Source organism: Natrix helvetica (assembly GCF_964273705.1).
Source record: "Natrix helvetica genome assembly, chromosome: 1".
Classification (NCBI taxonomy): domain Eukaryota; kingdom Metazoa; phylum Chordata; class Lepidosauria; order Squamata; family Natricidae; genus Natrix; species Natrix helvetica.
The window spans coordinates 127,075,637-127,100,373 of NC_138548.1; the positions used below are offsets into that span (position 1 = coordinate 127,075,637).

Genomic DNA, 24,737 nt, shown 5'->3' on the forward strand with positions numbered 1-24,737 from the left:
TGAGTCAAGAAATTTATTGGACTTCTCATCCATTTGGGAAATTTACATCCAGTGAAAAGACAAATGCTTACACTTCCCTCACACCCTGCCCAAGATCACATTAAAAAAAACTGTGCTTTTCTGAAATAATCCTTAAATACTTTTATTAGAAACAATTACCCCAACCAATCCCCCCTCCCAACCCCAGTCCCCTTTGGTCTCTTTTACCAGAAGGTTTTTACCAATCAGAGAATTCTGAGCATTTTGCAAAGGGAAGGGAAATAAATAAATGCAATGTAAAGAGCAAAGATTCCTTTTCATCTACTACCACCGGGGTGGGGGGGTGGGGTTTCAGATTTGAGAATGATGGTGGAGAGGCATGAGGAGTTTTTCTGTGGGCAAAAAGAAACTTATTCTTGGTGGCTACTTAATGGGCTGTGCTGATAGGTACATAGAAGCAAAATGTTAGTTGTCAGAATTGTAGGTGGAGGAGGACCAATTGCTGGTGTAAAGATGTCACTGCAGCATAACATCTTCAAGGGGAGGCTTAAACTGGGAGATCTGGACCTGGTTTTCACACATGACAATTTCCAACATGGATTTAACAACGTGGGAAATGCTGGGTGTACTTCAAAACTTACCACTTCTAATCCATTACCACTTAACCAAAAACCTGATCGAGAGAGAGACAGAGAGAGAGAGAGAGAGAGAGATTGAGCCACTGATGCTTTTCCTCTACAGCTGAAAGCTATTTTCTAGTAAATTGCATTAGATGATAAGCAACCAGTTTTATTTTTCTGCATGTAAACCTAGCACTTCACTAGTTTTTTTTAAATGCATATATGCATCTAGAACAATAATTTTGTCAACGATCATCAGAGTTGAGTTGATCTTAGGCATACTCTGTAGAAACATGATCGATACATAATGCATACAATTGTCCTACAGGTGGCTTTCCACGTTGCCTTGGCAAAGGAAGATCCATATTTATCAAACTAATGCAATGAAGAAAGGATTGGCAGAGCGAACAGGCTATTCTTCTCTACAAATGGCTTTGGGTCTGTTCCTTTTTCTTACATAGGCTCAAATATCAGCTCCTCTGCTTTGCACCACTCTCTTTGGGATTCTAAGAAGACAGGAGGTAAAGCTCCTGAGAAACATCTGCCCTCCTGAACCTTCAAAAATCAACAAAAGACTTTGGAAAAACGAAACAATCCCTTTCCCCTCCCTGACTCTTAATCTGTCCCTCCACGAGCAGAGAATTCCCAGTTCTGTTTTCTAATTTTGTTCCTCTTGGTGATTTTTCAAGACCAGCCAAGATAGGTGATGTGATTAAATAATATTATTACAATAACCACTTTTTGGTGAATCCAGCTAGAGTTAACTTCTTAAAGCAGGCTGAAGTCTTCTCTCCCTCTCATGCCACCCTGTATTCTTCCTGCTATCAGTGCATGTTTTTAGGTGGAGTGATTCTTTTAATTTGCATTAGTGAATGCAGAAGGCAAAAGAGGGCTTTCATCACTGCAGGCCAATAGTCTACTGATCCAAAGATGATGGTATGGTATCCTATACATATTCCCTCTCTGTTGCCTGGTCCCTCACCATAATTGATGTGTCCTTCTTCTTTCCTTGCTCCTAGATTCAGGTGAACTGTCAGCTGGAAATAAGTATTTCCATCCTCCTTCTCACAAGGGTGAGAATCCAGGAGTGTCTCCTCTGTAGCTGCTTTGGCCTCAAAGGAACAGTGCCAGGAGGCGTACAGTTCCTAAAAGGAGGTGTCTTGGGAGAATTCTCACAACCCCACCTTCAGCCTCTCCCTGGAGCCTCCTTGCAGATATAGTCACAATCTGCAATCTAGAGTTGCAGAATTCCCCAGCCACCTCATTCCTTCATCCTGGGTTTGAGGATTTCCACTTGGCTCACTCTTCTTTTTGCATCAAGAGGCTCTTCAACCAAAATAGCAGCATATGGCCCCATTGCTGGGCACTCCCTTCTGTAACCAACAGCACAAAGAAGCTGGAAAGAAAAGCCAAAACCTTCCTTCTACTCTTGTGCTTGGTGTAGGTGATGGGAAGCCAGAGGTCCCACCTCCTTTCCCCCACCCATTAGGGTTTTGGCTGCCAAGCAGTCCCTCTCGAGAACCAGAGGAAGCCACTGTGTTCCTCCCTATCTCAGCGGCAATGGAAAACATTCACTCAGCTCTCAAACTGCACTGTGGCCAACTGGTGGAAGCTATCTGAAGCTAGTAACATTTGGCCCAGGCGGTAAAGCAGGACAGAGTACCAGTGCACACCCTCTGGCTGGGCCCAATCATGCCCTGCCCAGTGGTGATACAGTCGCAAGGGCCAGAAAGCCCACTGAGCCAAGTGATGGTCCCGCACCAGAGCAAAACAAGAGGCCACCACTTCATCCACCACCAGAGTCCCATGGCTGGTGAGGGGAGCATAGGCACCAATATCCACCTGCAAGGAGACCGCAACTATCCTGGCCGGCTGCAGCCGTCCCCCCTCAGTTACCAGCACGTATTGGCCTGGCTGGACCAAGCTGGCAAAAATAGTCTTCATGGGTGCAGTTGCATTCTCCCCCACAAAAAGGAGGTGTGCTGCCGTGAGAGCCAAGCGGCGGGGTGGGTCCTGGGTCTCAACGACGTGGAAAGCGGTCCGTGATGACACTGCCTTGTCCAGAAATGCCAGGAACTCACTGTAGACGAGGTGGCCTTGAGCATCCATGGCTTGGACCCGCTGCCCGGGCTTCAGGGTCCACAATGGAATCTTGGTCCCGCTCTCTAGAGTTGCCAGGGCTCGGGCTGGAAAACATCCTCCCGTCTTTGCTGCTGCTGAATGCTCTGAAGAAAAAGAAAGAAAGAGTGGCAGTCTGGTTATTAGAAAGAGGGGGGCTCAAAGGAGGCATAAAAACTCATGGGAGATGGGGTGGGGTGGGAGAGTATCTGGGCTCCATGTAGATTGGATAAATAGGACCAATATATAAATAAATGTCTTGCTGCTATGGTAGAGGGGAAAGCCGTTCTCCATGGTTATCCAATTAAACGGTTTTGAAGCCGTCTGCAGGAGATTGGTCAGGAAGAAATATAGACACAGAAATAACACAGACGGTGTAGAACATCGAGAAGAAATGTGGTTTTCCGGCTGTAATCTGGCCAGGAAGAAATATAGATTCTGGAATTATAGAGCCGACTCCATACACCTTTTGGAAGCTTAACACTGCTTATATATAATAGCAGACAATTCTCTGGGTGGATGAGTTGCAAATGTTTTTTTGAAGGGGTTTTATGGAGAGGGGGAAATGGACTTTATACATCTAATTAAGGAACTATTATATCTGTTTTTTGCGGAGAAGATAGATTGGCTTCAGAGACTTGATTTGTTGTATTTAATCGATCAGCAATTGATAAGATTTGGTATAAAGAAGCAAATGTGGATATTTGAACCAGGATCAAATAAGGTTAATATTTGGGATGATTGGAGACTGAAGCCATGATAAATATTTTATGAGTTGATCATAATAACAGCTTGTTAACAGAGGGCTTTAGAATTTCCACTTTGTTTTTTTTTCTTATTACTGTTTACAATTTCTATTATTCTTTTATTTTTACATAATAAATTTACTATTATTGGTTTTCCTGTTAACCAGTTTGTTATTAATATAGTTCATAAATGACAGGCTAATAACTTGTAAGTAGATTTACTTACTTTAGTTTAACTGTTTGAAATTCTTTTAGCCTGTTACGCTAGGGGTGAGAAACCAACATTGCTGTATTATACTAATCATCATTCGATTAGGGTCGATGTTAGGTGTAGTATATGCGTTAGTTTCTTTAAGACACTTTTTTATTAATGTCTTTTTCCTTGTGTTTTTTTTTCTTTTGTTGTTTTTAAACATTTTGGTGTTTATATTTTAGTCTTTTTTGAATAAACTAAAATTTTCTATTTTAAAAAAAAGTTTTGAAGCAAAGCATGAAGGTTGGGTTTGTTTCTCAGTCTGGAATGATTGACATATCCAAAGTTCCACCTGGATGATGCTGTACGAAAGGGAATCATTTAATAGTTATGCAAAAGAGGGAAACTCCTTTTGCACAATTTAAGAGACGGGTGCAATCCACTTCAGCCATTCTAACCTCTATGCTGCTAATGAGTATAGTATTAATCTGTATTAATTTTTAAAAAGTTAATTGCTCTCAAACTTCCCAAAGAATTTTAGAACACATTCTTTGTTCATAATACTTGAAAGCAACTTTTATTCCTACTCCTCCCAATTAGTTTTTTTTGGGGGGGGAGTTCTTATGGCAATAACAGGTTCAAGGGAAGAAGAGTGCTCTCTCTTAACAACTGTGAGGAAGAGAGAATTTCAGCAAGTATAACTTGTCTGACAGGGCCCATCGCTGATATTCTGAGTCTAGATCTCTCTGGCAAGCACCCTGCATCACTTCTCCAAATTCATCATTCTGCAAATATACTCAAAGTATCCCCTCCCCCAAGGGGAAAAAAAAGAAGAGTGAAGAACCACTTCTCTGGCCCACAGAAACCCAGTGACAAGATAAAGAAATCCATCCTTTCCCCAGAAGGTCAAAAAACTTATTGTTCTCCAAATACTTGGACAATGAAACGCATCCTTACTTGCCTTTGCCTCTTAAAGGTCTGTATTGTTGTAGGAGGGAGAATAGGAGAAGAGCAGACCAGACAAGCCATGGTCTGTATTTCCTAGCTAGCAACAATTGCACTCCAGACATAGTTCTTCAAGTCCTGGAGTAAAAGAGGAAACCTCCCTTTTCTCTGCAGGCACCTCTTCATTCTCAGAGAAGAGATCAGAGAGATTTATGAACTGATTTGTTCTATTTACTGCACAGAAATAAATGGTGGCATAAAATAACAGCATATAGCAGGTATAATTCAATCCAGAGGTAGTATTCAGCTGGTTCTCTCTGGTTCGGGCGAACCATTAGCGGCGGCTGCGAGAGGCTATGTCCACCTGCCCCGATGTAATGCGCATGCGCAGAAGTGCGCTGACATTTGCAAACTGGTAGGGAAGGTAAGTGAATCCCACCTCTGATCCAATTGTCACTTTTTCTGCATAACTTTGTTGTTCAAACTTAAACATGATTGTATTTCCTGTGTGCCAAAACCAATCTGCCTTCTTTAGACCAGCCTTGGTATATCTCACTGGTATTCTGCACATAGCTGCTACAGGAAAAAGACTCTTCTGCAATTATTTGATCTTATTTGACCATAGATGGAACAGAGAAGTATATATAGATGTGTAATTCAGGAATCCCAATGCTTTCCAGGTGGGACATTACAGAGAGCTGAACACTAGCAGCTGATGAATGCTATTCATAACAGTAACCGTGGATGAGAAATATATGTATGTATGTACATGTATATGTATGTATGTATATTGCCTGTAATAAATTGACATTCATTTGAAAGTAGATTGATTTAAGCTTAAATTGGCAATAACTCTTCTATGTATGTGGAACATTTTCCAAGTTTGTTCTAGCAGTTCATTGTATTAGGAAAATGAGTTTCATTACCAGAACCAAGCGCACGTTGTGCTACAAAGAATATTAAAACAATTAAACTGTTTAGTTTTGTTTTTCAGTATTGCATAGATAAGTACAGAGTCCAAGCAAGAAAAGAGATGGAGAGATAGATAGGCCGTATTACAGAATTGATACAGATGTTTTGCAGCTGTTATCAGGCCAGATAGCCAGGATACACCACAGCATTACCAGTCACTTAAAAGTTATCTGATTAAACACAAAAACCTAATTGCCATTCAGCCCATTTCTTATCATTATAGTTTCTACACAACCCTTCTAAACAGCTCAAGGCTAAGGTATCCTATCTGCACTGCCCACTAGGTTTTCTAATCTCCATCTGCCCGAGATCTTGGATGAAGACCTCTTTTAAGATTGTCTGTTCTCAAGTGCCGGTTCTCACTACTAGCAGAAACTGGATTCTCTCTCTTCAGTGACCAGTTCTTTATCCCTGCAAAATTCGTCTCCTCCAGTTGTCCACTATCATGAAAAATTTTCTGTCTTTGCATAATTTGTAATGTTGGAACGTCCATTGAGAAATGTGAGCATCCAGAAGCAGGCAGAGTATCCCAGCAGTGTGCACAGCATTAATAAGATAAAGCAAAATTGCTTTGCTATTTTTGCCCACAGACCTTAGAAGAAGTATTTTAAATATATGATCTGGGGAAATCATCTGGCAGTGATCTACCAGCAGTCCAGGATCCCAGCTTGGCAACAGACAGGCCACGGTATCCAGTGCAACAACTCAAGTTATTAATATATCCACAGAGTTCTGCTGATATCAAGGCTTTGGATACCCAAAATCCAAGGGGGAGAAGCTGTTGGACAAAGTTTCTTGACACTTGGCTGGCAAAGCTCCATCCAGTGGTCTACAAGGCAGCATTGTCCATCCTAATACCAGAAGGGAGGGGCTGGGCTCCACTCTGCCTGGGCCAGTCTCTTTCTCCAGCGCCGTTCACTCCGGATAGGCTTGCAGTCAATTGATGGAGATTTGGCTGCTGGGCCAAGCACTGTAAGGATCAGGCCCGGGCAAAGGCACTTCGTTCCCATCAGCGACAGAGCCTGTGGGTCTGGAAAGGGCCGGAGAGACACCCGCAGGTCATGCTAATGGTCAAAGGACAGGAACAAGAGGCCACAGTCAAAGCATGGTACTCTGGCCACCAGGGGGAACCCCACAGCACATAATCCCAACAGACAACATAGGCCTTAGGGCTGGGCCATGGTTCAGAGATGCCTTCTGCTGGACAGAATCTATTCTTCTGGTCTTACATCATATACAAAAAATACTAGCTGCTTGGTGGAGAGCAAGAGAAACAACCTTTTGTAAAACCACCTTTCCTGCAGCATTAGCATAAGCACCTGAACACAGGTGGGAGTTCTTACTCTGGCCCAGGGGAGAAGACCCTGAGGGAGGGAGCCATGCCAAACAAAGACTGTCTAAATCCTCATACAAAGCCAGGCTTACATCCTATACTGCCTTACCATAAACAGAAATGGGATGGCATTTCTTGTTAATTATCCCACCTCCTCGCCTATTGTATTGCTCTGGGAAAGAAAAAGTCCTTGGTCCAGAATCAAGGAATTTCTTCCCATCATTTCCATCGGCAGCCTCAATGCCATCAGCTATGAGGACAGAGTCCTTGTAAACTACCCACAGCAGATGTGTGGGATAACACACTGGTGATGCTGATTCAGCAACAAAGGCAAAAGGGGAATGTGGCAAGCACCATCCATTCCTTCAGCCCAAAATTCTACACACCTATCAGATTCTTCTATCTTTCTTATCTTTGTATCTCCCGCTTCCTCCAAGACCCCATTATCTCCACCGTTGCCTTTTATGCTGTTCTCGAAATAGTGCCTCACCTGATTTAACAGAACAGTGAATGTGAGCCTTGGATTCATAGTAAACCCAGTCAAAACCAGCCTCCACAGCCAGGCGTGCGAGCATCCCGTATTTGTTGCGGTCCCGGTCAGAGGTGGTGATGTCAACAGCACGGCCTTCATAGTGCAGGGACTCCTCTGAGTGGTGTCCATCTTCATCCCAACCTTCTGTCACCCGGAGCTTCACCCCTGGCCACTGGTTCATCACTGAAATGGCTAGGGAGTTTAGGCGGTCCTTACAACGCTGCGGGAGAAGGACAGCAAAAGAAGAAGAGATCAGCAGCGCAGTTCTCACAGTCTGTAGGAAGCATTATTCCATAGCCACCCTTCAAAGTCCTCTGACTCCATCTAAGCCTGGCTCACATCCTGTCAGGGCATGTGCAAAAGGGAGTTTGTTTACGAAAGCTTGCTTTTACAATCCAAATAACCTTGAATATTGGGGGTGGGGAGGTGCAATCCCTCTTTTTCAGTTTTTACTTCTATACTTTTTTAAAAAAAAACCACATAATGGAATAATAAGAAAAAAAATATGATCCCATGCCAACCATCTAAAGCATGGTTGGCTGGGGAATTCTGGAAGTTGAAGTCCGTGAATCTTAAAGTTGCCAAGGTTGGGAAACCCCGATTTAAGAGAGTACAGTAATCAGAATATGACATTTCGCATTCACAACTGAAAGTACTATAGTCTCTTCTATCAGCCCGCATGAGTTTCCATCTCATTCTATTCCCTATTTAATCTAGGCCCTTACTCACATTAAATTAGTTTTTATTCAGAAATATGTTAATATAACTTAAAATGCTGAGATCTTCATTTTGCCCACTGTGTTCAGTGTACCAGCTGTAAATAACTACCACAAATCCAATTGTCTTGCTGGCAAAATGGACCCCTCCCCCTTCATAAAGGTTGGCAGCAGCCCAGAATCATATCAGAATGTCCGCCATACACAAGAAGAGGTTATACCACAAAGTCCACTCTGTGCAGTTGCAACTTGATAGCTGACGTGCAGATGTAGTTCAGCTTTTGCCTGATACTGTCATGAACATTTTGCCTTCTCCCCCAAGCAGAAATTGTGATTGCTCTCAGTTAGCAGTGGAAGAATCACCATTTCTGGATGGGAGTAACTTGAGAAAGTTACATTGCAGAACACCAAATCACAACCTGACTTGTGCTATGTAACATTTCAAGACAGCAGAACAGGGAAGGCTACAGTATTCTGAATCCTACAGATTCATTTCTAGAACTGTATACAGCTTAGAGTTTAAACTGATCCAGTTTAAAATAAGGAAAAACTTGATATAAAGACATTTGAGTCAACTCCTGTTAAACTGAATAAATAGGTCCATATAGGGGTTTGGGGGGGGGCAGATGGGGGGGCATTACAGAAGTGCCTTTGCCTTCTTCCAGGATGCTGCTTTGTTTTTACCTTCCTGTTGTAGCTGACAGCCTTGGGATTTTGCTGTATCCAAGTATTAATTAGTCCAACACCCATCCCATTCATTTATTTTCCAATTCAGCCAAGGTCAGTTAAGTGCAGCCACTTGCTATGGGGCAATTCTCCATTTGTGGAGGGAAGAGGGAATGGCCTTGATGGGCAAGAGAGAGAGCTGCTACCAAGGCAACAGTCAGATTAAAGGGGCCTGAGCCCAGGTCAAGAAGGTAAGGTGGGTAAATGATTCAGCCCCCTCCCTAGTTCATACAAAGATGAAGGGAAGGGAAGGAGAGGAGAAGCACATTCAAATTTGCAAAGTCCTGTTGTTATTATGGCTGTTCCAATGAAAGTAGTTTAAGATCTCATATGTCTTTGGCTTCTCAGTCTAGCCTATTATCCATATCTCATCTATCCATTAGCTCATTAACCTATTTAAACATTCACTGTTAAATAATAATTTTACTAATACTTTCTATCAAAAGGTGACTTTCCAAATGAACAAAATGACCGAATTTGCTGCAGCAAAAAGATCTGTTGCCTCTGGAAGACTGACATATTTATGATTGGAATTATATTCTGGAATTGCATTCATCAGACGCCTGATATGTAACCCTAAATTACAAGACATTGAGCACACAAATTTCGTTGGTGGGAGTGAATAGCAGAGAGGAGCAAGGCCAGGAAGAAGAAAAAAAATGTGACAGTGATAATAATACACTTGCAACATAATTACTGTGCCTAGGGACAAATCAGTATTGGTTCTAACAAAACGCTAATTAACTTATGTGTTGTTAAAAATGTGTAATTCCAATTCAAGCCAGAGAGGATAGAACAGAATTTTCTGATTAACTTTTGCTTTTTTTCTACACGAGGGAATCTTTTCAAACAACGCTGGCCCTAAGGATCTTGTAAATCCAAATTTCTTATGTCACATTTCTAAATATCATTCCCATATAAATTTCAAAACGTATAAATGTATTTGCTGTGGGGAGCAGGGGGCTCAGGTAGGTGGAATTAATGCACCAATTAATTCCTACACTATTTGTCCACAAATATTTCTTCAGCATCTCTAATGCTTTCTTTCTCACGGGGTGGTGTAAAACACTGAGTTTAAAACATTTCAGTATCAAAAATTTGTCCTGAATCAAACTTGAAACTGCAACCATCTTCCAAAAGTTTGTCTTTAATCTCAGGAAAAAAACCCCACCCTGGTTTTGTTCTACAATTGTTTTGTTTGTTCCCAGAGCTTCAGGTTCTATTATCGGCTTGGTATAAAATTCTCCCCCCACCCCCACCCCCATACACACACTTTCTGCCAGCATAGCCAGTAAGTATAAGGGACTGGTTCCAATAGTGCTCTCAGCCAAGACTGAGTGGAATGAGAAAGCAGCAGTTGCTTAAGTACATATATCAAAATCTAAGGGATTGTCGATGTTGCTTCAGTTTAAGCAAAGCTGATCACACAAGCCTTTGGCCAATAATAGGCTAAGACGGTTCCCAGTTCCATTCTAAAACCAATATTAGGAAAACTATAGCAAAAAGAAAACATGAGAATTGAGACAACAAATGGGTGCAGTTACTGTTCAGAGAATCTTTCCTACTGACCACTGCTGGGGGACAACAGAAAAGAGGGTGACTGGGTTTAATCCTCATTTTAAAAAGCAACTGCAGATTTTTGGGATGTATCTTCTGGGCAAAACGCAAAACCACTCTCAGCTTCAACTTGGACATCCTTTTTAGCTAATGGTATTAGCAAAACCAGTCTGCATTTTCCTCCTTGTTGGAAATTGGAATGGTGAAAGCGCAACCAAAGGAGCATAGGGGAAATGAAGGAAAGGACATAAAACGCAGCTCTTTCCTCCGCCCCCCCCCCTTTCGTTTTATCTCTTATCAGACAGTATCAGTATTGGTGGGGACCTAATAACCCATCAAGTGCCACTACCATGTAATCACCATGGCCCCAATCAGCCTAGCTAGTGATAAGGGATAATCAAAGTTGTAATTTAACTATCTCAAGTGGGCCACAATTTCCCCAACTGTTTGCAGGCTCTTTTAGACCAAGACTTTGCAAATTCATGTGCCCTTGGGATCTGTTTTTTTATTAGAATCAGGAAGCCCGCTCATCATAAAGTAAAGGTAAAGGAGTCCCGGCGGATTTTATTTGCTAGTCTTTACTGACCGTAGGGGGACTGTAGTTCATCTCCGTTTCAAAGGCATTGAATCTGTGCTATCCGGAGACATTTCTGCGGTCATGTGGCCAGCATGATGTCACGAACTACTGTTACCTTCCCACAAAAGTGGTACCTATTTACCTACTTGCATTTGCATTCTTTCGAACTGTTGAGTTGGCAGGAGCTGGGGCCAGGACGGGAGCTCACCCTGTCGCATTGGACTCAGGTCTCAAACTCAGGCTGCTGGCTTAACAGCCAACAAGCCCAGCCTCTTAACCGCTGAGCCACTGTGCTGCTCACTCGTCATAGCTCCTTGAAAAATAGGGGGATGCTAATTGGTCAGTTATTCTTTGCATTTCAGGAGTCACACTCTGGAGATGTGAATCAAAATGCTCACTTGAGGTACTAGTGTACAAATCTATACCTGTACATAAAACTCTCAGTCTGAAAATTGCTGAGTTACATAATGACTTGGGCAAAGGCACTTGATATTTCCATTTCCCAGATGATTGACACCTGAGCAAAAAGATACGTGATTACAGATAGTCCTTGACTTACAGCAACACTGAAAAAAGTGACTTATGACCATTTCCCACACTTATGGCCATTGCAGCAACCCCATGGTCACGTGATTTACATTCGAATGCTTGACAGCTGGCTCACATTTATGACGGTTGCAGTGTCCCAGGGTCATGTAATCACCTTCTGACAAACAAAGTCAATGGGGAAAGCAGATTCACTTAACCTCCGAGTTACTAATTTAACAACTTTATGATTCACTTAACAAATGTGGCAAGAAAAATCGTAAAATGGGGCAAAACTTAACAAATTTCTCATTTAGCAACATACATTTTGGGCTCCATTGTGGCCATAAGTTAAGGACTACCTGTATAATGCCAGTTACAGCGAAAAAGGATTTGTTTGGTTAAAATGCACTTGATGTCATTGCTAAAAAAAATCACGGGGGTTTAGAATTGCTTCCTGATCTATTGCAAATCACTGAGTGATCTTCCACTAGGTCATTTCTACACAATCCTGCTACAGGCTGAAAGAATTCTGGAAATGTATAGCTTTTAACTTCAGCAAAATTCCAGGTCCACCTGGTTTCAGGAGGACCCATCATCACAACTCACCTCAACTTTTTTTACAGCTTCTTCTACATGTTTTAGTGGCTTTTTATTTGTTTTCAGAGCTACAGTGGGGTTGGGGGCGATTATTCTGTAAGAGTTCAGTTTTTTTCTCTCAAAACAGTTTTGTAGCAGATCTGAAGCTCCCTTAAAGGGTGGCTTTGTATTTGTTGTTGTTTTTAATTCACCAGGTTGCTGTGGTTGTCACATTTTTTTTCTTGGGTGCCACAAAGTCTGGGTGTAGACTTGTGTCCTGTACAAATAAGAGTGGGTCACTGTTCACTTTTGAAAATGTAACTCACAGTTATACAGGCAATTGTTTGTTAAAGGCACTGTCTCTTCTCATTTTGTTCCATTTTGCAAAGTTGAGTATACTTTGCATACCAGCCTGCACCGTTTCTTCAGAATCTCAGGAATCCTATTCTGATATCAAGAAGCGACATATAATGTGTATAAGGAATGTTATGTAGCAGGCTTTCTTATTTCTACCCAGACCACCAACCCTTAACCTCGCTTATGTACTGTCTCACTTCTTTGCATTATCCCAGTGGTTTTCAAATACTTTTTCCTTCCATTCAGTCACGTCTGATTCTCATAGGCTGCCTAGACAAATCTCTGCAGTTTTTCTTGGCCAAGTTTTTCAGAAGTGGGTTTGCCATTGCCTTTTTCCTAGAACTGACAGAAAGTGGCTGGCCTAAGGTCGAGAGGTGGGTTCCTACCTGTTCGGACTAGTTCGGTTGAGTAGATAGCAACTCGACCGGCCACTTCCCTGAACCCGTTCTATGGCGCCGCCATTTTGTTTTTTGTGCATCAAGCGTATCCCTGAGTGAACCAGCAGTAACAGAAGCCGGACCCCACCCCTGCTAAGGTGCCCCAGCTGCCTTTGTGTGCCCCAGGCAGAAATTAGAACCCATAGATTCCCTGTTTGTAGCTTTATTCCTTAATCACTACCCCACACTAGCTCTCTTTCAAACACATCAGAACCCTAAAATAATAAATGAATGGAAACTGATGAATTTGTGATTTCTTTAGGATAAGGATTGGGCAAGAAATAATAATATATTATTATACCTTCCTTTTAATCTGCATCTCAATACAACAATGATAAAAGCAAGTAACTTTCAGAACAGCCACTGTAGAACGTTCTGATTTTGCTGTTGGCTTTGCCAGACCAAGCAGGGTGAGTTCTGACAGTGATGAAGCTTTGCATGTTCAAGCCATCAAGCTTGCTTAGGCAAAGCTGGTGTACTACCACGTTGTGCTGCAGGTTTTCCCCCTATGCTTTACATACACCAACTAAAGGCTGGCTTGTCCAGGCAGAGTGGGAATGAGTTCTGGCAGCAGTACTGCTTCCTGCCTACAAATGCAGGGCATCAGCAACTTCTACCACTTTAGTCAAAGTGAGGAAAGGAGCATTGTGCCATTGGGGTGTAAGCTCTTCCCCTTTTGCAGATACACGTGGTGCCATAATTCACATAAAAAGAGCCACAATTTGCGCCACATTGTCACGGCACTGAGAACATTGTGTCAGCCCTTCCAAACACTCAGATACCTCTGTACAAGCCCCCAAAATATTTGTGATGGTCCTCAAATTGTCTTATGACCCGCCCTTGCTCTTAAGTGGGCAATAAAATACAATAAAGCAGCAGTTCTTGATCTTTTCTCCACCACAGACCCCTTTTAAATACTTTTTGTGATCACGAACCATGGCCATGGACCACCAAGACTTAAATCAAGATTTAAATCATAACATTTCTTCAAACCTTTGTAAACCCCCTGTGATGACATTATGACCCCCCCCCGCCCTCAGGGGTTCATGGACTACAGATTGAGAACCACTGCAGTAAAGAATCTCCATTTTATTCTATTTCCTGTAACTCACTAGAAACAGGTGAAGGATTGTGAAATATGTTTCTGGTGAATGGAACAACAGGTCATCTTAAAATTGGGATTCCCTACCCAGATTATTTATTTATTTATTTATTTATTTATTTATTTATTTATTTATTTATTTATTTATTTATTTATTATTTATTATTTATTTATTATTTATTTATTTATTTATTTATTTATTTATTTATTTATTTATTTATTTATTTATTTATTTATTTATTTATTTAATTTGACTTCTTAGTCGCCCCCTCTCCCCCCAGGGACTCGGGGCGACGTACAATAGCAACGGTCACAACAATATAATATGGAGGAGGTGGAAAATAAATAAATAAATTACATTACTTTAAGACAATTAAAACCCCAATGACAGTTAAAATTTAAAAATTAAGATTAAAATTAACAATTAAAAATGCCAAGAGGTGGAAAAGCTCTAAATTTAAGCCAGGCCGGCTAGTCGGAACAGGTGGGTCTTAAGTTTAATACGGAAGGAGCAGAGGTCAGTTGTTGTCCTAATGTCTGGATTAATCAGGGGCTCTCATTCAGCTCCCAGTGGGACATGCCAGCAAACCACCAAATATTCAAATGTTGCTGCATTTCCCCAAAATCTGAGACAGAACTATGTGGAAACAGCTCCCATGTAAATAGAAAGGTTAAGAAGGAGATCCCAACTGATCACAAAGGACTGTAAGACAGCCGGGCGCCCATCTCTGACCTTGGAATGCGGCCAAACTGTCTGCAAGGGCAGAAGACTTGGGCCTCCCACTCCTGAGGTCACTTCTGCATCAGCCTTGAGAAAAGGGGGGAGCTACCATAGCTGAATTCTCCCCACGTTCAGAGGAAAGGTTATATTGTCAGGGATGGCCTTTGTCCCCAGGAGAGCAGGGCAGGAGAGGGACAAAGGACTGTTCCTGTTTCTACAACCATGCTCTCTTGTTTATTCTGGGCCTCAAGAGATAAGCCAAGATAGAAAGATACAAAAACCCATGCAAAAGAGAAATCTTTATCCTTATTAAATGCCTATCAGGAGGACAGGTGAATTGAAGCTTCCAAGTTAGGTCCCTAAACTATCTTCTCCTGGCTCATAAATCCTCCTGTGATATCAGGTGACAAAAATTACTCCCTTAATTCAGCTCCCTTAAAACAAAAAGGTCACTGGGGAAATGCCCCTTATTGGGCTTTATGGATTTCTTGCAGAGCAAAAGTGGAAATGGTGCTGCTCCTTAACTCTACAGGTGCTAAAAGTCACACCTTCTTGAGATACTGCCCAGATTCATACAGGATGTTAAATCATAATATGTTTGATTTGGCTTAGAGTACCCATGTGGTGCATTAAATGCAACGTGTGAATCCAACTCAGCTCTTTAACAAGGCCCATTGCATAATCCCTTGGAGATCTTTCTACTCATCCCTTTGTGACAGAAGCCAACGTGGTGTCAACACCACAGACAACAAGTGATGGGCACCTATACATATGCACTACTCACAGCTGTTTCCTTTCTACAACATCACATTATGAAACCATCTCGTTTGTGCTATTATTCCGGATCAGGGATACATTGAAGCGTTGCCCATATGGATTTCAGAGAAAACGTTTACTGCCTAGAAAAATCACATGCGCAGCTCAGAACTATTGTAATTTGTATCTTGGTTAATTCCTACTGCAACCAGCAGGGGTCAATGGAGAGCTGCAAAGGAAAAGCCAGTGGACCTCCGCCAGGGTCTGATCCCAGGGTCTGATCCTGGAGAGTATTAAACCCCCTGGACAGCCAGCCATGTTGGAGGAACAGAGGACGAGAGCCCTCACACCAGATTTGCTGGGATCTTCTGAACCACGTGCATTTCAGTTCGGGCCAAGTTAACTGCTCTAGATCTCCACAGCTCACTTCATTTTGCCCCAGCTTAGAAGTGCCTTGCCTTTACAGGGAAGGGGGGACAAGTGGGATTTTCCCATTGTAGGATGCCAAGCACTTGAAAAAAATGCAAATCATTTTTGCCCCTCCTCACAACAAAACAAATAACCATAGTTGCCAGAAAGAAATAGCAGCCCCCATCCCTCGCACTGTATCTGCCTTGGGTACAGGGAAATCCTGATGTTGGGTAGAGGGAGGCAGCTGCTTCAAGCTGTAGGTGCTAGAAGAGGGGACAGTGGGAGCCCTATCTAGAGACAGGTGGGGCGGGAGTGTCATTTTTCCTTATTTCTTTTACTGTTCCAAATCTTGCGCTAGCAATAAAATGACTTAAATAAATTAAATAATTACTGTACATAAATCCAAAGTCCATTAGTCTGTAGCTCAATGTCAATGGTCGTTCAAGATGGGGCTAAATAAAAAGGCCCTGGAGCAGATATGGCCCATAGGTTGCCCAATCTGGGGCTGCCACATGCTTTAGGCAAAAAAGGTAATATCCTATCAATTGTGTCTCTGCAGCATGCTAGTTCTCACCAAATGCATTTCTCACCTAAAGTTACACTGCAGGCACATGTTGGCAATGCAGGTTGGAAGAATGCATGCATGGCGCTATTTCGATCCTGGTGGAGAAATCGGGATTTTTAAAAATGAAAAATGATACTTAAGAGCAAAGCAAGAAAAAGGCAGGCACCAGATTAAACTAAGGATGGTCTTGTTTTATGCCGCAATGTGCGCATTGCTTCTGCAAAATACACGGGAAGCATAATCTGCAGCAATAAACGCTGCCAGTTCAGACACATAATGGGGATTTTCCAAGTGGGCTGAGATGGACAAGCAGGTTCATACTCCATCCTGAACTTCGCTGGGAAAAAAACATTATTACAAAGGGGATGCCAACCCTCCTGTGTCTGTTGCCGTCAAGTCAGTGTTGATGCCTGGTGGCTGTCTGGACAAATCTCTGCAGTTTTCTTGTCAAGATTTCAGAAGAGATTTGCCATTGCCTCCTTCTTAGGGCTGAGAAAGAATGGCAGGCCCAAGGTCACTCAGCTTTGTGCCTAAGGTGGGGCTAGAGGTCACAGTCTTCAAGTTTTTAGCCTGGTCCCTTAACCGCAATACCAAATTAGCTTCTCTACCAGTCCTCCTAGTCCCGTGATGGCAAACCTATGGCATGCGTGCCACAGGTGGTACATGGAGCCATATCTGCCGGCACACAAGCTGTCAGTTCCAGCTGATTTTCAGCCTTCCAGAGGGCCGGGGGAGACCGTTTTCACCTTCCCCAGGCTTCAGGAAAGCCTCCGGAGCCTGGGGAGGACCGTTGGACCCGTTTCTCACCCTCCCATAGGAGGGGCGGGGTTGTGCATGCATAAGCATGTGGGGGTGTGCTTTGCATTATGGGTCCTGGCACATGCATGCACTATTGTGCGCACGCACTTCCAACAAAAGGTTACTCATCACCGTCCCAGTCCTAGCTAAAATCTGTATTCTCTTGGGTTCAGAAAGCAATTCTTGTAGGAGCATTGATGGATTCAAGAGGGATCAGACCAAGGTGGACCATCTGGAAGAACCTCTGCTTCATTCAAGCAGGAACTCTTTGCCTTGAGCCGAGCCAGCTTATGTTCTGGACGCTCAGACTCAATTTCATTCCCCTGCCAATCTGGAGGAGAGGAAGCAAAGACCCTAACAGCAGCTCACCGCACCCTGGCAGGGCTTGGCCCGGCTTTAGTGTTTGCAGGCCACACAGAGGGATGTTGGGGTTTGGCTTGGAAAGCCAATAGGCAAAGGAAGCCAGGCAGGGTGGGGAAGAGGTGAGGCAACCATGCCTAGGCCTTATCTGAGCTCAGGCACCACGAGCAAACAGAGACAGAAATTCTTGAAAAAGATGGAGTGATAAGAGCAGGTGGGTGGGACCCCTGTTGCCCAGGGATATGTAGACCCTTGGACTTGACGAAACCCCATCTGCAGGGGAAAGCCAAGGAGGAGCTGGGTCCCCACCCAGACTGCTCAGAAGCTGTCCCTTTGAACCCCATCTCAGTCCAGCCCAGATTCAATCCAGCCGGCATTGGAATTGCTAAGGAAGCAGAGGAGAGAGCTACCGTACTCAGTCAGACCACTGCCTTGATATGCAGTTTTTTTCAAATATGCTTGTGGTTTGGTAAAAAGATAACCGCATTAGCACTCACGTGTGTGGTATTTTGTACGTCGCACAGCACAAGCTTGGAAAATAATTCAGAGGGAATAACACTGGGTCCATAGGAGAAATCCCAATTTGCAGACTGAAAAAGACTCCATGCTATCCAGGATCACCAGGTGCTGCATGTGTTGGGAGAGACGTGTGTGGGTCACTGCTCTGAGCATCACTACCCACTGTAGGATTCCCGGACAAACAAATTGAGATTGGCTGAGTGGGTGGTGTTCATTCCTCATTGGAAGGGTATCCCTCAAATGGGGAGCTAGAGAAACCCCAATTCCCAGGGTACACCCCAGAATTGCATAGGCATGGAGGTGGGCATCTGATGCCCATCCTGCTTACATCTCAGAATATGTAGCCTAAGCTCTGAAATAAATAAATAGCTTTGCCTGCCGTGCCCAAAGCGTAGCAGCCTGGTCTTGATTTCCCACACTGAATCCTGCCCTTCCTTAAGCCACCCTGATGCCCACAAAGGCAGGTGGGGCTACTGACTCAACAGGCCTACAGTTCCATCACATGGGCTGCCCTGGACCATCATCCTGGCTGGCAGGCAAAGAGGCAAGCGCCCCCCCCCCCCCATGGTGCAAAGCATCTTATCTGCATTCCTGGATCCCACAGGCATTCCCCCCCCCCCCCCCGGTTATACCAGAGAGCCCTACATAACTTTCGGCCCCACACCACCCATCCCCCCCTGCTGTCGCCACCCTGGTTTCCTGCTCCAATGGGGCAAGACTTGTGGAATTTACAAGAGGGAATCGTCCCCTGTGTAAGCATCTCAGTCATGCTTATGTCAACATCTTCACAGCCCCACTGCTGCTCGGCACTCACCTTGCTCAAACACACTCCCAGCAACCCTGGCCCGCGGGGAGAAGGGGGAAACTGAGGCATGGGGGAGGGGGGGAGAGGAGAAGAACTCAGCTTGTTCATTGAAAATCAATCCTGCATTTAGGAGAGAGGGGGTGGGGAGTTAGCAGCGGCTCTGGGTTTCAAACTGCAGGAAAGGTCCTATTCTGCTTGTTCTGTACACCCATTCAATGAACCCAGGTCATCCCTATCTCCCTTCCAGGTTCTTCCTAGCCCCACGATAAGGGTATAGCAAGGTCCTCAAATAAATCTCACTGGCTTTTGCTGCTTTTAGTATGTTTTTAATGTTTTACTATTCCTCTGCAAACTGCCCTAGGAATTTAACTGAAGGACAGGGTGAAAATCTTGATAAATGATTAATTAAGGCTGCAGTCGTAGGCATACTTCCTAGGTAGTATGAAAGTAGTCTATTCGAAATCAGCAGGCCTTACTTTTGTGTAGATCCAGAGGACCCTGCTGAAAGTAACCACAACACAAGCTGTTAAAAATAGCTTTTTTTCCAGTTTAATCTTAAACCTATCTACCTTCCCAATCTCTCTCTCTCTCTCTCTTTCACACACAAATATACCTAGCTATGAATCACGGCTCACATTCAGTGATATAGTTTGATAACAAATGGAGACAAGTGTCCCAGGATAATGTTGCAGGATCCAATCTGGGTCAGTCACCGGGACCAGAGGTTTTGTCTTCTGAGATTTTGGACTCGTGCTGCAGCCCAGAGGTGTGTTGCAAATCCCAGCGCTACCGCTTTTCTTGCGTGATGCTTCTGCGCATGTGCAGAAGCGTCTGGGCAGGTGGGCGGAGCCTCCTGCTGCCGCCACTACCGGTTCACCCGAACCGGGAGCAACCCACCTCTGCTGCAGCCCATCTTCAGGGAAACTCTCTCTTAGCAGAATGTGTTACTGTTCGATAGAAATTCCTTGAAGATGGTCTCCAACGTAAGTCCGAAAGCTCGGAAGACAAAAACTCTGGTCCCAGTGAATGACTCAGATTGGATCCTGCATAGTTGGGTAATTTTACACTTTCATTTATTTCTTCTTCTGCCCCCTTTCTTCCCTTTGATATATTAATATATGTGTAATTTGCTCCCTAAGAGAATACGGTGCATCAATCCTCGGGCAGTTCAGAGCTGCTCCTGAAAGTAGCCTGAATGTTTTTCTCTTGATAGCACTGCTGCTTGTGCCCCCTGCTCCGAATCTTTTGAAGCTCACCACTTCTTTGCAAAGCAGGAAAGGGAAGAGAGGAGATTTCATTTTATTATTTTATTCCCATCCACCCACATTTTTGCAGCATATGTATATAAACTCACACATACATAAATAAAATTTAAAAATGCATATTTTTAGAAAAGTAAAAAAAGAATAATCCTGACTCTTAATCACTGAAAGCCATCTCATCCAACCTGGTTTGCTCACTCCACTCTCCCTTCCACCCTCCTTCCATTTCTCTCTCTCTCTCTCTCTCTCTCTCTCTCTCTCTCTCTCTCTCTCTCTCTTTCAGGAGGCAATGTTTGTTTTGGGACATTTTCAAAGGTGAGGCTTTCATCAATTTGTTTTTCATTTTCTGTATCTAGAAGGTAAATTTAAAATTCCTCCAATGGCCATGCTGGCTGGGGGATTACAAGAGTGCCAGGCTCCCAGAAGGATACCACATTAGGGTGGGCGGACGAGGAAATGAATTATTAGTTTAGAAAAGGGATAACCTGCTTTCTTTATCTCATTAATAACCACTAATGGAATATTTTATTTACCTACTTTGGGGGCGTCAGATGTAAAAACACTTTCTTTGGGCTGCAGAGCAAGTAGCCTAATAGTTACAAAAGCAGGATTCCAGCAGGAATTTCTCAGTATTAGTGGTATATTTTCATGTAAGGTTGTCATTCTCACCTCTCACCTCCAATTCTATGGCTAGGAACTTCCTGGACTAGGAAAATTCAGTGCCCATCGTTCTATTGGCTCTCACACTGTTTTCCACAATCAGAGGTGCCCACAGCTACTGCTTTGACCAGGTAAAAAGTTCTTAAAAAGTGGCTCAGCAGCTTAAATTATTTCCAGTTTTACTGCTGACTGCTTGTTGAACCCAGTTGGAAGTGCTGAATTTTATCTATCCAGGACTCAACTTTTAGCCAGGTTGTGAGTAGCTTTGGTCCTATTTTCCTCTTGGTAGGACAGTAGAATGAGATCCTGCCCTCAAAAACCACCTACACCTGGAAATCTTGTATGTCTCTTTCCTCCCCCCCCATCCCCCATCAACCAAGACTGTCAAAACATCCAATTTAGGAGCACTTTTAATCAATAGAACTTAGCCACTTTCTTGATACTTACTAGTTTGGAGAGAAGTACTGATCACAGCTGAACCTTTCTCCATAAACTGGCACTAATAGTAAGTTTATTCCACAACCCTCCCTGTCTATATCTTAAATTGCCAGACTGGGAGATCAGACTTTCTCCAGTTTGTAATACATGATGGAGAGGATGGTTAATCTTTCCTGCCCCTGCCTCCATACACCTAGCATTAAGCTTTTTTGGGGGGGAAATCTGTTGCCATCAATGAAAAATATAAGGAAAAATGATTCAGGGGAGTGTTCTCATTGATCTGTGCCTTGCAAAATCTCTGCTTCCTATAGACACAGATTTGGACTAGACTACCAGAGTTCAGACAAATCTCTATCTCTGGCCTGGAAAGTAATTTTTGCTAACCAATGTTAGAATAGCCAGGGGCCTATTAGTACAGGGCATTAACATGCGCAGAAATATTTCCCATTCTCAAACATGCTTTAGAGCACCAGGCTCATGTCTACCTGGCCCAAAGTACCTGGCCCACTGCAGCTTTTGGTTCTGCTGCTTGCAACATCATCTGACATGAAGCAGTTATGATTGGTTTATCACAAGTGACAGGGATGGTAGTAAGCTTAGAAGCGCTTGGAAAATACCACAATGCATGGAATCAGTAGTCCCCCTAGCCCAGCCTCTCTCTCCTGATTTTAGCCAATCCCTTTGCAAGGTCCAGAAGTAGAATATGCTGAACTATCCACATTGCTCTTCAAACAGCCTCAACAATGAAGATTAGAATTTTGGCTGTCCTGGCCAGCAGCTACTAGTGGACCCTATAATCCATCTATCATTTGGTTGTATAGGTTCTTGGAAAGGTTGCTGGAATATAAGGATCCATCCAAGTTTTGTTTATATTTGTCTAATTGTTTGTATCTCACTTTTCAAGCTGAAGTTCATGCTACCTTCTTAAAGATTGGGAAAGTAAGTAAATTTCCAATTATTTGATTTGTAAAATTTAAGTAGGATTTCTAGCTTTAAGAGATTTCCATTTTTTTTAAAAAAAAATCATTTATCCTTGGAAGGTAATATCACCTTCCCAAATTACACTTCCACTTAACCGAGTTTCCAACTCTGAAATCTAGTTTCGAGTGACTCTCCCACTTTGTATCCATCACACCTTCAGATTCAATGTTGGGTATATTAGTCAGAGTACAAGGAGACTTCCCCAGATCAGAGCTGAGTTCTAAACACAGTGCTAAAGACCCTGTGAATATGGGCACAAATACTCCACAGCACACCCAGATTCTGAATAGAGAAGCTTTACACAAACTGTCTTCAAATGGTGCGATTCAGCTGAGAATTTCCTGAATTCTCGGGTCTCCTGGTGCTGCCATTGTTGACCCCGAATTAAGTGCTAGGGAAAGAGCCTTTGCAAAACCGGGGAAGGCAAAAAGCCGGTGGAGAGGCACATGGTCATTCCTGCTCCCCTGGGAAGCCATATACTGTATGTGCAAATCCTACAAAGAGGCATAAAAAGCATTGCCCCAAAGCACTGCCTACTCAAGATAAGAGAGAGTGATGCTTCACCAGGTTTCTACTCAGTATCTATACAGACAGCTGGAGCCTGGGGAACTGCGTCAGCCTTCGCTATAAGCAGCCTTCCCTGCTCATGCATTTCTTTAAAACTTCCATTAACCCCTAGCAGATTATGGGAGTTGTAGTCCAAGACAAGCGCTGGTCTGTAAAAAAAATGCTGAGCTTGGAAACCTAGTCTGAAGGAAGGAATCTCATCCAAGCCCTTTTCACTGAATGGCTCGGTTTTATTTATTCTATTTTACAGTTGGTTGAGAAGGGCTAAAACCGAAAAGGGAGTCAGTATACATCATACTAGGTCATCCCCGCTTGAAAGATAGCAAAAGGGGAATAAGATTAAAAAGGGATAAATTGGTTAATTATTCTTTCTGTCCAAACAATCAGAGCCACTCTGCTGGCTGAGTGATCATTGACATGCCTACTTCCGAAGCAAAGAGTACTACTCAGTTCCATAGGATTTATTTCCAGGCAGGTTCGTCTCTAGGATCACAGCTCAAAGAGAGCAAAGATTTCGCTGTAGCTTTTGAATGTGGACTGATATCATTCAAGTCATTTCGTTCCTCTGCAGAAATTGTGCCTCTTCCTTCCCGTCTTACTAATTCCCTCACAGCTCTGAAATAATGGTTTTGAGTCCGGAGTACATCGGCAGGATCGGGACCCCGCGCACGCGGAACTGGTGGCCAACCATCCATTGTCTTGGCGCGTCAAAGGGACGGACTAACTGCTATTTGGTTTAAACCGGGAAAAGGGAAGAGACCGTAGCTATCGTGACGAGGGGGAGGGCGTCCCTTTTCAAACTTTCCAACAAGGAGATCCTGAATCTCGGGGTGGAAGCGAGCCCGCCCGAAAAAGGCAAAACTGTGCTCCCCGGGAACGATCCCGAGGATCCCCCCTAAGCTTTCTAAGGCTCCCATATCACCGCTCCCATAACTGCCCATAACCACCCCAAAAATCAACGGAACGATCAGAGTCGGGGCGCCAGACAGGTGTCCGGAGATGGGATGGGACAAACAGGTGTCGCCCTCCCGTGCGTTGCGCTCGGCCGTCGGAGAGCGGAGCGCGCAAGGCACCTGCGCGGGATCCGAACACAGCCTGGAGATCCCTCTCATCCCTCGGACATGGAGCCCGACTAGAGAGGCGACCGGCGTTCGGGGGGGACGGGGTGGGCGCCTACCTGGGTCATGAGGCGGTCGGCGCCGGTGTTCTCCTCGTCTTTGAAGATGATGTCCGGGTTGTAGTTGGGCGTCAGCTCCTTGAAGCGCTCTGAGTTGCGGGCGATCTTGCCTTCGTACCTGCCGCTGGCGCCCAGCGTCTTCTCGGGCACGTTGGGGCTGAACTGCTTGTAGGCGAGAGGGATGAGCTTCCTGGGCGGTCGGCGACGGCTGCCCACTACCCGGCCCGGCCCGCAGCCGCGCACCTCCGGCGCCAACAGGAGCAGCGCGCAGCCGCTGAGGAGGAGCAGCAGCCGCGCCGCCTTCATGGCTCTGGCGGACCCACAGGAGCTCAGCGGGACTCGCTCCGAGAGGAGCGGCGGCGACGGCGGCGTCGGCCGGGCTGCCCCGGGAGGGGAGCAGCGGCCGCGGCCATGCGGCGAGGGGGGCAGGTGAGCTGGTTGGCCGCTCTGAGCCGGCCCGCTCCGGCCGCCGCCAATAAATAGCGAAGGCTCCGTTTGTTTTGGCTGCCGCGGTTAAAGCGTCGCCGCCGCGCTCTAGCGGTCAGCGCTGCCGCCGGAGCTGCTGCTCTTTCTGACTGCGCCTCAGCTCGCAGAGCACGAGTGAGCGACGGAGAGGGGAAATTGAAGAAATCCGGATCGGGGATCGCCAGGACCGCACCCAGCCCGTGGCCGGCCCTCTCGCCCTCCCTTTCCTCCTCCTCCT

The 24,737-nt window shown here is 44.4% G+C and overlaps 1 protein-coding gene across 1 annotated transcript; it reads right to left on the minus strand.

Annotated features, from left to right (window-relative positions):
• Window positions 1–24,737, minus strand: IHH (Indian hedgehog signaling molecule). The gene is made up of 3 exons (XM_081969006.1): window positions 24,035–24,737; window positions 7,397–7,658; window positions 1–2,824 (listed from the first exon to the last, which is right to left on the minus strand). Exons 1-3 carry the CDS (start codon window positions 24,338–24,340, stop codon window positions 2,175–2,177), a joined length of 1,218 nt encoding a protein of 405 aa, XP_081825132.1. The 5' UTR covers window positions 24,341–24,737; the 3' UTR covers window positions 1–2,174.